This window comes from Lissotriton vulgaris, chromosome 1_1, assembly GCF_964263255.1.
Source record: "Lissotriton vulgaris chromosome 1_1, aLisVul1.2, whole genome shotgun sequence".
Taxonomy (NCBI): domain Eukaryota; kingdom Metazoa; phylum Chordata; class Amphibia; order Caudata; family Salamandridae; genus Lissotriton; species Lissotriton vulgaris.
The window spans coordinates 2,066,526,495-2,066,539,788 of record NC_141685.1 but is presented as its reverse complement, the minus strand read 5'-3'; the positions used below and the strand labels follow the sequence as shown (position 1 = coordinate 2,066,539,788).

Sequence of the window (13,294 nt, the reverse complement as noted above, 5' to 3'; positions counted from 1 at the left end):
GGTAGTTGCCACACCTGGGGTAGCTGCCACGGAGGGTTGTATTAATGAGGATTTCGCACCCACTAACGGTGCTTTGTTTAATGTGGAAACAGATTTAGTGGTATTGGAAGTGAGTGTTTTGGTGGAAGTGGAGGAAGAATGACTAGTGGCTTTGGTTAATACGCCTGCAGCATGAGATGAGCTTGCAGGGTTACTGGGGGGGCCTTTGATCTTATCTGAGCCTGAGGTATGAGAGGTATGAGACGATTCAAAGGCCGCCACAAGGCGATCCAACTTTTCGCCCATAACCCTTACACGTTCTAGCAGAGGGAGCATATAAGATTTAATAAGTTTCCCCATGATGTCTAGAGTCGCTTCACTAACCCCTAGGGAAACTGACTCAGGTGTTACTAACTCAGGGGCTGCATGCTCACCAGCAACAGTGGGGCGGGACTCTACTGTAGGGGGTGGGCCCAACACACTATTTGTGATGGGTTTCGATGGAGGTGGGGTGTGGCGACTACGTCCTTTCCTTTTTACCCCCCCCTTTCGCCTCTTCTTCCTTGGAGGGGAGTGAACCACCCCTAGAGCTGCGTTGGACGAACGTCCTGGCGTTAGGCCATTCGTCTCTGGAATGGTCTCTCCTGGGACTATACAAACCAGAGACAAGTTGGACAGCATAGGGGATGGATCTACTTCCCTGCTATGTGACTCAGGGATATTTGTTTCTATTATACTAGAGTGATTTATGGGGGGACAGACCAACTGACCTCCGCAAGTGGCACTACTACAGGGCGGGGAGATTACAGGGAACCTAAATATGCTAGGGGTGAGATTGAGATCGGTCATGTCCGCATCAATAACGCTCAAACCTTGGGCGGGGAGGTCCTTGGAAATATTGAGGACTGGCAGTGGGATACTCTTTAACTGCTCAATTGAACGTCTGCGCTCCGCTCTCCTTTCGGCCAGAAGTAGGTCCATATCGACCTCCTTTGCAGATTTCTTAAAAAAATTTATCAAGGGGACCCAAGACAGAGACACTAACACCTGGAGGAGCAGAATGGCTCATGTTAACAAAAGACAAAACAGAATAATAGGGATAGAATTAAAAACTCAGAAACAGTGCTAACAATCCCAAATGTCAAAGAACTTAGACACTGCTTACTGCGAGTAAAGTTAAAATATCCTGGCCCAGCCCGGCCTCCTGCGGCCCCGGACGGCCACAGACGGTCCCGCCCTTGTCCCGGGCTTCTCCCGGCGCCCTCCCGCGCGCTCCCGCGCTGCGGGAGTGACTGCTCCTTTTAAAGATGTACTGGATGACCTAGGGGGCGTGGCCGGCAGGGAGAGGAGCCCAGCTGACAACGGGCGCGCGGGGACTCCTGGAACTTAGAGTCCACCCGCTCTACCCTCGCAGCCCTGCCGGTGTCCAAACGAGGCCCCTTGCAAATTACCCACAGCTGCTTGAGTCCGCGAAGCGGGACCCGCGCAGCGGGTCCGGCGAGCAGCAGCGGCTCAGCAGACTGGTTTCTGATAGTACGGAGGTCCGTGGCGTGACGAGGAATCCAGGTGAGTTTTCCCTAGCAATCACTGCATCATTTTCCAGCATTGGTTGTCCAAGAGGATCTTGACTACATGGACCACTACTTTGACTATCATGAGAACTGTCATGAGCTATTTCAGCTATAATAGTCTTTTCCTGTCCAACTTCATCATTCAACATTTTTAGATATATGTAGGGAAAACTGAACATCCAATGCTATCTTTACGAGCTTTAAAAGAATCTTAGTAGCAGTCAAACTCTCCAAGTAATTCACTTTCATTACGCCATGGTTTAAACAGTTGCAGAAGTGCTAAATTGTAAAACTCTCACTTATTAACAATAACATTCTCAAGATGCAGAGACAATTTTGAGGCTGGTCAACCTTCTGCCACAGATACACACCTGCATGCATTACTCTAGCTAGGACTTCACCAGAGTCGATCAGATGCAATATATATTGCACCCAATAAAATCTGAAACCACTGGTCAGATTTTATCGGGAGTAAAATTGACAACACTCCCCATACTAGGAATAACATGGATTTTTTTGCTTACTGTACCAAAATATGCATGGTTACATGTTTACCAGCTATGTTTACCCTGCTAAATACTACAGAGTTTGACTCATCAATTTCTTTTCCAAACATATGCTTGTAGGAGCAGGTAGACTATGTTGGTGAAAAAGCTGCAGAATGAGGCGTAACCTGGGAACCAAAGTGCAAATGTCTAAACAATACATTTTGTTTGCTAATGTTTCTCATTCCACTAAATTGAGCTAATATAGTATGCCCATCTGCAACTTGTTTTACAATGATAATTCCTCTTGATGTCTTGAAAGTACATTTTTGCCTTTAAATTTTGTGTCTTGATTAAATGTGATTGCCATATAGTCTTTGAGCTGGTTTTACAATTATACACTCTTAACTACAGATGCTACAAGCAGGTCTACCTGAACTCAACTGTGTCCAGGATCTCAAATATGTTCATAATAATCTACGTCCTCACGACTCCGACCTTGAAGCAACAAGTTTTTTCACTAGGTAAGCCATCTCGGCACTCCCGAAGTGCTGTGCATTGTACCTCAAACCTAATACAAAGTAAACCATGAGCACTAGCAACATTAGTTTGTCTTAGTTCTTTTAGGAGACTGGTATAAATGCTATATATCAACTCACTTTTCAGTGCCTGAGCTATATTATTCAGCCAGTGCTACTGAAACATTTCTGCCTTCTTTGAAGAAAGAAGAAAAACTTTGTGTAAAAAAAAGTACAAAGAAAGAGAACCCGAAGAGGCGGCTATAACAATAACCTTATAACAGCATTTTTGTTAAGTGCTTGGTACATTGCATCACTGGCTTAAGATGTAAACTACACATTATCTTAAAAAGTAATTCATATTGTGATGTAGTTGTGTCTTATCTTCTTTCTTCTGCTTTAATTGCTGGTATAACCCATGATGGTTGGTATTAAGAGACGGTGTTGCTTGAATATTATTCCCCTCAGTTTATCACCTATTTTGCATCTTCTGAAAAATTGTGGGAAAATACATTTGTATGAAAAATCGTACATTGTGCAAACTATTTTGGGATAATAGGATTCAAATTACGTTTGGCGGGTGAAGAATATTTAGCATGGCTCATGGCTCATTGAGATAAACACTTGCCGGTGACAATTGCTGTGGCCTGCATGTCACATTTGTGAATCCCAGCATCCCCGACCAAGCTTTAAAGCCTTGTACAACTAAATAGGGAAATAAAAGACAGTTAGTTACAGCACTAAGGGACAGATGTGCTAAGGCATTTTACCTTTGCGGCTTGAAAATTTACTTTTGGTATGCATCAAGTTCAACCTTCGATTTAGTAACATATTTCCCAAAATATACTTTAGGTTTGTACCTTCATATTGAATCTCTATTTGGAAGGGACACGTTTAGGGGTTCCCTGCCAAATAGACATTCGTAATGGTATATGTAAATGTTTTGCAATTGAAATCCGGTTGCAATTCAATAATATTTTATTTACCACTAATAAGTAGTGGTAACCCAAACAGGAAGGGGTCCCATAGGAATCCCTACCCATTTGTGAATGTTTAAAAAAACACTTTTGATAAACAAGCAAGGGCCCATGGAACCACTCCTTACTTATAAAAATGTTTGGAAAAACTTTACTGTTAGGAAAACAATTTGTATTTAAAAAAGGCAGCAGCTAGTCACCCTGCCACTGGTTAAATAGTAAATTGTTTCTGCTATTTACACGGCCAGAGGACAAATAGTAGAAATGATTTACTGTTTTGCCGGCTGCCGTGAAATTAGAAGAGAAACTTATCTATTTACCCAGTCTCGAGCTAAATAGAGATTCCTCACTGTTTGGCCAATGGCTGTGCAAAAAGCAGAAAAACTTCACTATTTACCCGGCTGGTGGCTAAGTAGTAAAAACGTACATTTTTACCCATCCACTGGACAAATAGTAGAGACTCTGCACTCTCCAGCTGGCGGCTGTACAAATAGCAGGAAAACGTAAATATTTACCCGGCAGCTGGTTAAATAGGAGAAATTCTGCGCGGTCTGTCCAGCAGCTGTGCAAATAGCAGAAAACTTCACCATTTTCCAGATTGCTGTCTAAATATTAGAGAATCTGCCCTGTTTTGCCTGTAGTTTTTGGAAACTTCCCACCTCCCCCCCTAGAGGAGAGGGGGACCCTGTCCTAATGGGATGCTGTCCCCTATGCAAATTAGTTACCTTCCCAACTCAGGCGTTGTTAGCTCATCAATGGTTTGTGACATCAGATTCAGTGACAAAGTATCAATGAATTCTTTTCTGAATTGTAAAAGGGACGGAGGAAACCCCTCTTTGAATCTTCCTATTCGCAATCAGACGCAATTGCAAAAGTCCCTTTACTAGCCTAAAGAATTTCAAAATCATAAAAAGTGTTTTGTAAATAATAAGTAATTTTGTGTTCACAGACCTTGTGATTTTGCAGCAAGAGGCCCTCAGTGCTAAAGTTAGGTTCTAACTTATAGGTCTAAAAATCCCAAATGTTTGGATGTTTGCAGGTTATTTTGACAGACATGGCACAGAAAACCGTTCCATTACACTGTGGGATGACAAGCCATAGCAACTTGGAGGCCTTTTATGAATCTGTCTCATGCGCCACAAATGCTTCTAATCTTTTACATTAGCTGCAAATGTAACTAATGATATAGATGATTAGAGCCTTTGCAAGACTAGTTAAAGTTGTTTACCTTTCTAAATCATTATACTCCCTCTTACTCACAAAGCTTTGAGAATATACAAGGGCCAGAAATAGGATTACAAAAAGGCTCCATGTTATGAGAAAACCGTTTTCAGCGGCAAATCAGTGCATTCTGGAATTATTATTTCTGGTTCCGTTAAATTAATCAAATCAGACTAAGTTACCCAAAAACAATGATTTGTAAAATAAAAAAAACAGAAATTGAAAGGTTCTACGCAATAACATAGAGAAATCTAATATTTAGGGTGATTTTATTAAAATAGAAACAATTGCATAGGGCCCCTTATGAAGTGACCAACATAGTATAATTGAGAGGGTTCATTCCAATTTCTTGACAGAAGAAACACAATGGACCGGATTTAGATTTTTTAGAACTCAGGTAGCTCTGTCAGGATAGAAGGAGACAATACCTCCGACATCCTGAGGGATCTCTATCCTCCAATAGAGTTGTTATTGGCCCTGTAGACAACTCTCTACATTGGCAGTCACTGTTCCTGTCTATTTATGAAGCATTTGAAGGACAATACAGTCATGATGGCCATCTAGCAAACCTTTAAAAAAATGTTTGTTTTTCAAAAACAAACTCAGAAAACAGGAGTTTGTTTTTGAAGAAAAAAAAACAAATGAATGGTCCCACATGCTGGGAGTTTTTTCCCAGGGTAATGGGGTCATCATTATTTTCATGTTCCTTACAACCAGGTTTTTTTCGAAATAGGGTCGAAGGTATAAAGTCCTTCAGGCCATTGGAGGAAGTATTCTGACAAGACTTCATAAGCAAAGGAATATGACTATAATTATTTGGACTGAATATCTGTTGAATATGAATGACTGTTCCCATTAAATCTGGAAATGGCATCATAGACACAGAAGAAATAAACTCACAGAGATCTTTATTCATTGACTTTATTAGAAATATTGTAAGAAATAAGACACTGTATAACCGCTGACATTTTGTTACCTCCATTCTTGTGACTTTAACATTCATTTTCAAGACATAGGACATGAATCCACTGTTAAGGTTTCAGATCTGATTTGCGGTGTTTATCTTTCAGCTATCAGTTACTGGCTGTAGCTCAGACACACAGACTTTGTGCTATGTGATGTCTCTGACAGTAGTAGCAATAGTTCAGGCTCCAAGCAGAAGTATTCCCAACAATGAAGCCTGGCGTAGTTCGCGAAGTAGCTCTACGCATAGCTACACGAAGTGCACTTCGCACTACATGAGCTACGCGTAGCACTAGGCGAACTGCGTAGTGCAGTAGGAAATGCTGTTTGGACTGATTGCACAGTGCCGGATGCTTGTCTGCACTGTTAAATCACTGAAAACAGCATCTTGCACTATGCAAGCGGTCATTTTCTGCAGCTCGAGTAGATTTCTACTCGAGTGGGAGCTTTCTCAACACGGACTGGTAGTTTCTCATCGCGAACGGTCTCGAGCATATGCGACCACTCGCAATAAGAATCTCGCCGGGAGATTTATTTCCCACGCTCGCGAACTGCAACTTGATGTTGCTGTTCGCGAACGAGGAAAAAGTCTCGCTGGGATGTCATTTTGCAAAAAATGACAGCTGCGCTACGCTGCGTGTGTTTGCCCTGTGCTACGTGTAATTCGTGTAGTGCAAAGTAGCGCAAACTTTGCAAACTTCACGAGCGTAGCGTAGTGCTTTGTCCAGAGTTAGACACAATGAAACATGAGATCTAAGCACCTACCTGTCATCAGCATTTCTGTGTAGTTATCAGACACAACAAAAGGGTAACCGTGTTTAGAAAAGTTGACACCTTTAGCAAGATAGTCCTGTGACCTACCCCATACTTCTACCATCTACCTATGTCATCACTCAGGTGGAACTAATCAGCAGCCCTTTGCTTAAAAGGACCTCACAGAATTGTGTGGGTAACCTAATCTCTATTCTTCCTATCTTCAGTTCTGGCACTCCATCCTCTATCCACAGGAGTGCAGTCAATATGCTCCCACTGTGTACGAGAGCTGTATTTACTCTCCTTCTCGCCATGCAAAATGCATCTCACTGGTACACGAAATAAGACTTCATCATACAAGGAGTCTTACTACTGCACGCTTATAGGCAGATTGCCTAAGGGCTTGCATGGACCATGTGTCAAGCAAAGCAATGTGAAGCACCACAAGCCCTTAAATGGAATTTACTAAGCTATGCAAAGCCACCTTGGAATGCACCACAGTGAGTTGTCTTGCTCCCTTGCGTGACTTCTTTGTAAATCTGCCTCTTGTTACATACCCACATCACATACAATGAATGTCAGAGTAGAGTGATGGTCACACAGAATCCCTCCTTTGGCCGTCTGAGAGAATTTAGCTGGAGCCTCCATCACCCTTTATTCTGCTCATAAGAGCCTTCTTATGATCTTGAGCTGCCCTTTTCTGATTGCCATATCCCCCTGACCCCTTTGTTAGCCATTAACTATTTTTCCTTCAACCTGAGTTTCTCACACCCTTTCTGCCAACCTTCACAGACCACACTCATTTTCACCCATCCACCTTTAAACTCATCTGCCGAGTTTCGGTCCCTATGCCCTCAGATCCACCTTCAGACTACTGTGTTTGCATCAGACCCTCAGTGTGTAGCAGTCCCAGGTTTTTATTCACTTTGTATGCTCTGATTTGTCAGTAAATATTTACCAGTTCTATATATAGGCTGGGGAGATGGGGCTTTCTACTGGTTGGCAATGAATAAGAGCAAGGTACAAAGGGATATCCACTTACTTGTGGCATAGACTCACAAAGGTGTCCTCCTACTCCTGGTCTTCTTTCTTCACATCAAGGTCCTTCTGTCCCTTTAGGCATTTGTTCCCCTTTTAATCCTGTTCCAAGTCCTTCTTTTCTGGGTTGTTTTGGTTCTCTAGATGCCCATCTCATGGTTGCTCTCGTTTAACTAGTTATGGTCACCCTGGTACTGGTTTACTGAATCTGGGGGTCCTGTTTGTAGTCTTATCTGACACTGATGCTCCTGGCCCTTCTCCTGGCTCCTCATTGTACTAGCCCTTCCTGGACCTCCTGATCCTTGTACTTCTGATCCTCTTTCTGATCCTCCTGGTTTGCTGGGCCCTTATCCACTTATCCCTGTTGTCCTGGTTCTCCTGTGACTGGCACAGTCTTCCTTGCTAATGCAGTGGTTGCCGCTGTTCCTCTAGTTGAGTGAGCCTGCAACCCCAAAGGAGGTTCCTTCTTCACCCATGCATAGCATATTTTAATGCAGAAGATAACACATCAAGAGATGGTCCATTTTTGCACAGCCTGACCTTTTTAAGCCCCTATATAGCCAATGAAGAGTTGATCATCCACCCGGAAGTCTTTTGTACTGTCAAGATAGAAAGACAATGCACATTTTAGATCCAGGTGGTGGTGTCTCTCCTCCGCTTTGGAGGAATGCAGGGGTGGATAAAAGGTGGCCAGAGTGATTGATTGTCCTACATGAAAGGGGGTGACCAATTTACAGAGGAACAAAGCTTTCATTCGAAGCTCCACTGTATCCAGATGGACAGAAATATAAAGAGGCTTGGAAGATAGAGCCTGAAGCTCGCTAGCTGTGCACGCCGAGGTAATGGCAGTCAGAAAAGCAGTTTTGAGAGTCAGAAGCCTGAAATGCCTATTATGAAGAGGCTTGAAGAGAGCACAGATAAGAGTTAAGAACAAAATTTAAATCCCAGTGGGGCATTATAAAAGGGGACGGAGGAAACAAGTGAGTAAGGCCCTTAAGGAACCTGTTAACAATGCGACTTGAACTAGAAAGGCAGATCTAAAAGTCTCAAAAAAGAGCTGTGAGATAATACTTAAGGGTGCCCAAGGCAGAACCCTGCTGCGCCAAAGAAAGTAAGTACAAGATAATTTCTGAATGAGGGGCAGAAAGGAGATCAACAGCCTTTGCTGTGCACCATGCCACAAATTTGTTCCGTCTACAGTCATATACTGATTCAGAGGAGGGACATCTGGCTGCCAAGATGACATCACAGAGTTTGGGATGAAGGTCGAAAGCTGGCAATTCTCTCCGCTCAATCTCCACTCATGGAGGTGGAGGCTGGACACATTTGAATGATGTTTCCTACATGCAGTGGCTGAAAAAGCTCGCCCAAATCACCACTTCATGTATATTATCTGGTCATTTTTACTTAAGTCTGGAGGGACAGCTGCTGCTAGTCTAAACTTAATAGTTCCCAGTGATGACAATGAAATGCTGGTGTATATAATATTTGATGTGATTCTAAATATATTTATTTTTCAGTTAAATGATTTGTGGCAAAATATCTTCTTTGAGACATTGGCGTGTTAAAAACGTAATCATATATGTAACTTCAGACCATGTAGCCACTGGACACAAAGTCCAACAAAAAATATTATTGAAAATGTTAGTTATTTGTCTCAAATATTTTCTTTGCTGCTAAGCTAACCATATTGTTCCTCTTGACTTCAACAGAAACAAAAATGTTTTATTGTATTTCAGCCAAAAAATAGGTTTTTAAAAACTTGTTTTTTAATGTTATGAACATTCTATACTGGCCCATAATCTTCGTTTTACAATTTCCCCTACATTGCATTTTAATCTTTAAAAAGCTCTTCTAATGAAAGAGTGTCTAGGATGAAGCGTAAATGCCAGTTATCGTCCACCTGTCCAGCCTTTTGACATATGCTGGATAAATTCCCACATTTTAAAATGGGCACACCATCGGCACTTCTATGCATAGTGCTGAAATCTATAGAAAGCAATTTCTTACACAGACCGGGCAACATTGTTCTACCCATTAATTTGTTAACTCATTCAGTAATCACTGCCCTGTTTTGTCCACGTAGCAGCCATATGGTGCACAGAAATCACAGAGGCAAGCCACGCTTAGCATTGGGATCTGCTGCTTCTAGAAGACTGGCATTTGGGTAGACTTCCTTTGGCTGACATTCTTAGGAATGTCGCTTCCCTGTATTTTATCTATTTCATACAATTTATGTTACAAGTCAAAGGTGGGAAATCAGTCTATTTCCTAAGTACAGACTATATTATTTCCTTTCAGGTGAGATCAGGCCGATTTAATGAGAAAGGGCCAGTCGGTCCCTTAACACACATTTTCAGTTTCCTTTACAACTGTTTTTTTTTTAAAAAAAAGAAATGGTTTACTTCTTTTACTTCATTTTCTGCTTTCTTTTCAACTTCCTTGTCATTATTGGGATTATGTGCATTTATGGAAACGCAAAATTAGTTGTTCAAATCTTGACAATATTCCATAAGGGGTTTCATTTATCAACGCCGAATTAGGTTTTCTGGCGTGCTGCAAAACTTTGTCAACGCATGTTACAATTCGTTTCATTCTACAAATAAACCTGTGGTAAAGACTTACAGCTCGAGGAATACCGATAAAACAGTAAACTTTGATGGCGCTACCTAATTAAATATCGAGCCATGCTTAATTTCAATAGGCAGAAAATGTGATTTCCTGGTTAAAAACAAGCATTGTCAAAACCGATCTGGATGCCTTTCTGGGAGTGGCAGTGCTTGTAAATTTCCGAGTATGATGGGTTTGGTGAGAGTGCTGCACAAGGTATGAGTTATTCAAGCAAATTGAGCAGTGACAGTGGTGTGAAAGTGGTGTTAACAACTGAAAGTGCTTCTTCATTAATTCCTTGCCTGCATAGTTTCTCGGATGAGTGTTTAAATGTGAAAATGATTCAATGGTTTGATAAAAAGAAAGACTAATGAGTTAGCAGTTGAGTAAATGCATAGAAGGGTGTATGTGTATGGGTGGATGGATGAATGCTTGATAGAGAGCTAGATGTGGAATGGTGTATGAATTGAAGGGAAAAGGAAGGTGTCTGCTGGAGAAGTAATAAATGAGTGTGGGAGAAAATATAGGGTGTTGAGTTTGGGGGTGAGGAAGGGGCAGTATGCAAGAACAGTCAGTCAGGAGGAAGAAGTACAAATCTTTTGAGAACTAAATCAAGCACATTTTAGCTTTAACTAAAGATGATTGTAACTGCTCAGGACAGTAAGGACCATGTATATAATACATGTTTTGAAATACCTTTCCTGAAAACAGGGTCGTTTCTTGCCTAAGCTTTACTGTAGGCTGTTGCGAGTATGTGCATTGGCCTTCTGGTTTTGGAGCAGCAGGGCCAGCTGGGTCAGACCTAGCTGGAGAGAGAGATCGGTATTCAGAGCATGGGGAGGGGTGACTCTTTGATCCGAGCAGGGCCATGCCAGGCAAGGTGAATGATGGCTCCACCTCCCACTGGGTGTCTGATAGCAGGCCCACTCATTCTGAAAAGGCAGGATGTCGCCTCGTAAACCAAGTGCTCCGACACCACCGAACTGGTTCTTACCGGAGTCAGTGATTTGCAACCTTAGAGAACAAAGACTTTTTAGGTATATGTTTGCCCAAGTGTTCCTTCTGGATGTCAAGACGAAACTCTGTCCGAGTGAACAGAGGAAAGGACTTTGCAACTCTCATCAAGCTTGCTGAGGAAACCACCCGAGGGCCTAAATAGAGAGCACCTCCTGCAGAAGTCTCAGCTGTGGGAATTCCTGTGCGAGGAGTTCTGCTTGCAGGTGAGGCCTCCGTCGAGTAATCCGGAGCCTCTAGTTATACTCTGAGGACCTCTGACTGGGCACTTCTGAACTTTTGCTAAACCTGTGCCAGCTGCTGCAGCTAAGAGAGAGCTGCCGCCACTGAGAGCCCGCCTGAATCGGAATTGAGACTTTCTAAACTTTTTCTGAACCTGTGCGGGCAGCTGCAGGTAAGAGAGAGCTGCTGCTGCTGAGCGCCCGCCTGACTCTGAAGCTTTGAACCATTTTTATTTATTTATCTTTTACATTTGTAACGCGCATTATCACCGATTGGTCTCTAAGCGCTTGTACCTGGGAAACAGATCGTCTCAGAAAGCAGGCAACCAAATTATATCGAACCCGAGGCTTCTCTGAAAAGCACCGTTTTTAACATTCGCCTAAAAGGCAGTAGATTTGGTTCCTTCCGTAGACCTGGTGGTAACTTATTCCAGGCTGCCGGCAGGGTAGTTGAAAAGGCATGTCCACCAAGGGTGGTCAGACGATACCGCTGGCTTACCAAAAGAGTGTCCTCAGACGAGCGCAGGGTTTTTCTGGGGATACTGCACCAGTCTGGCTTTAATGTAGCTGGGGGCGTTACCAAAGACCGCCTTGTGTGCGATGCACAGACCTTTGAATAGAATCCTCTGCCTGATGGGAAGCCAATGTAATTGGTATAGAAGAGGAGAGGCATGCGTGCCTCTAGCTTTTCCAAAGATCAGTTTAGCTGCATCGTTCATCACTATTTGCAGTCTTGAAAGTAATTGCTGGGTAAGCCCAATATAAAGGGCATTCCCATAATCCAGGCGCCCTAGAATTATTACAGACACCACCGTCCTTAGGGTAGAAAAAGACAGCATTGGAGAGATTTTCCGGAGCTGCCTTAGGAGGCCAACGCATGTGCCTACCACCGACGACACTTGATCTTTCATAGATAGATTACCATCAATGTGGATACCCAAGCTTTTCACCACCCTCGCTGGTATCGGGCCCTACCCAACTCCTGAGGCCAGAGAAGGTCGTTCCAAGGGTTGCCAAGATGGTAATGGGCAACACTTCGGTCTTCTCAGGGTTGATCTTTAAGGAGTTAGAGGACATCCAATTAGTCGTGAACTTTAGGATGTTATGCACCCTAGCTTGGGCTCCAGGTGAATCCTCAATTTGTATGATAATCTGTGTGTCGCCGGCGTAGTTGTAAATCTGACACTCCATCTGGTTTAGTGCTGCAATCAGAGGCTGTAAATATATGTTAAAAAGGAGCGGTGAGAGGGCAGATCCCTGCGGTACCCCACAGGTTATTGCCGCTGATGTAGAGATCAAATCTGACAGCTGGACCCTCTGCGATCTTCCCTGCAGGGATGAAGTTAACCAGCCCAGTGCGGTCCCCCCGATGCCCAGATCTCTCAGGCGTTTCAACAGTAGGTTGTGATTCACTGTGTCAAACGCAGCTGAGAGATCTAAAAGCACCAGGGCCCCGGGTATCTTTTTGGCAGCTCTACATCTTAGTTCATCCAGGATGGAGAACATCATCACCAGATCCGTGCTGTGGTGTTTTCGAAAGCCTGCCTGATTACGCTCTAACAGAGCGTTGGTCTCCAAATGTTTTGAAAGGTATGTCAAAACATGCTGCTCCATCATTTTGGCCAAGAAAGGTAGTTGAGAGATGGGCCTATAGTTTTTTTGATTTTTAACGTCGGCCCCCGGTTTCTTAAGCAGCGGTATCAGTCTAGCTTCTTAGAACAAGGTGGGGACCTGCCCCCTCTCTAAAGATCTGTTGAAGAGGGTAAGTACATCCTCTTCCAAACCTGACATCGCTAGTTTGAAAACATTAGGTGGGCAAGGGTCTGCCTGCCAACCAGAATTTACTCTCTCTGCTAAACTGGCCAACATCTCCTTAGTTATCAAGGGAAATGTATTTATAAAATGATGTACCTCGGGGGGATCTGGCGTGATGAGTAATGGACA

General features: G+C 43.1%; 1 protein-coding gene across 1 annotated transcript in view; it reads left to right on the top strand.

Moving 5' to 3' along the window:
• Positions 1 to 13,294, top strand: part of PIK3C2G (phosphatidylinositol-4-phosphate 3-kinase catalytic subunit type 2 gamma) — a 1,914,223-nt gene that overhangs the window by 1,661,793 nt on the left and 239,136 nt on the right. The window contains exon 26 of the mRNA XM_086920790.1: positions 2,450 to 2,559. Coding sequence (XP_086776916.1) covers positions 2,450 to 2,559 — 110 coding nt within the window. The remainder of the gene's footprint in view (positions 1 to 2,449; positions 2,560 to 13,294) is intronic.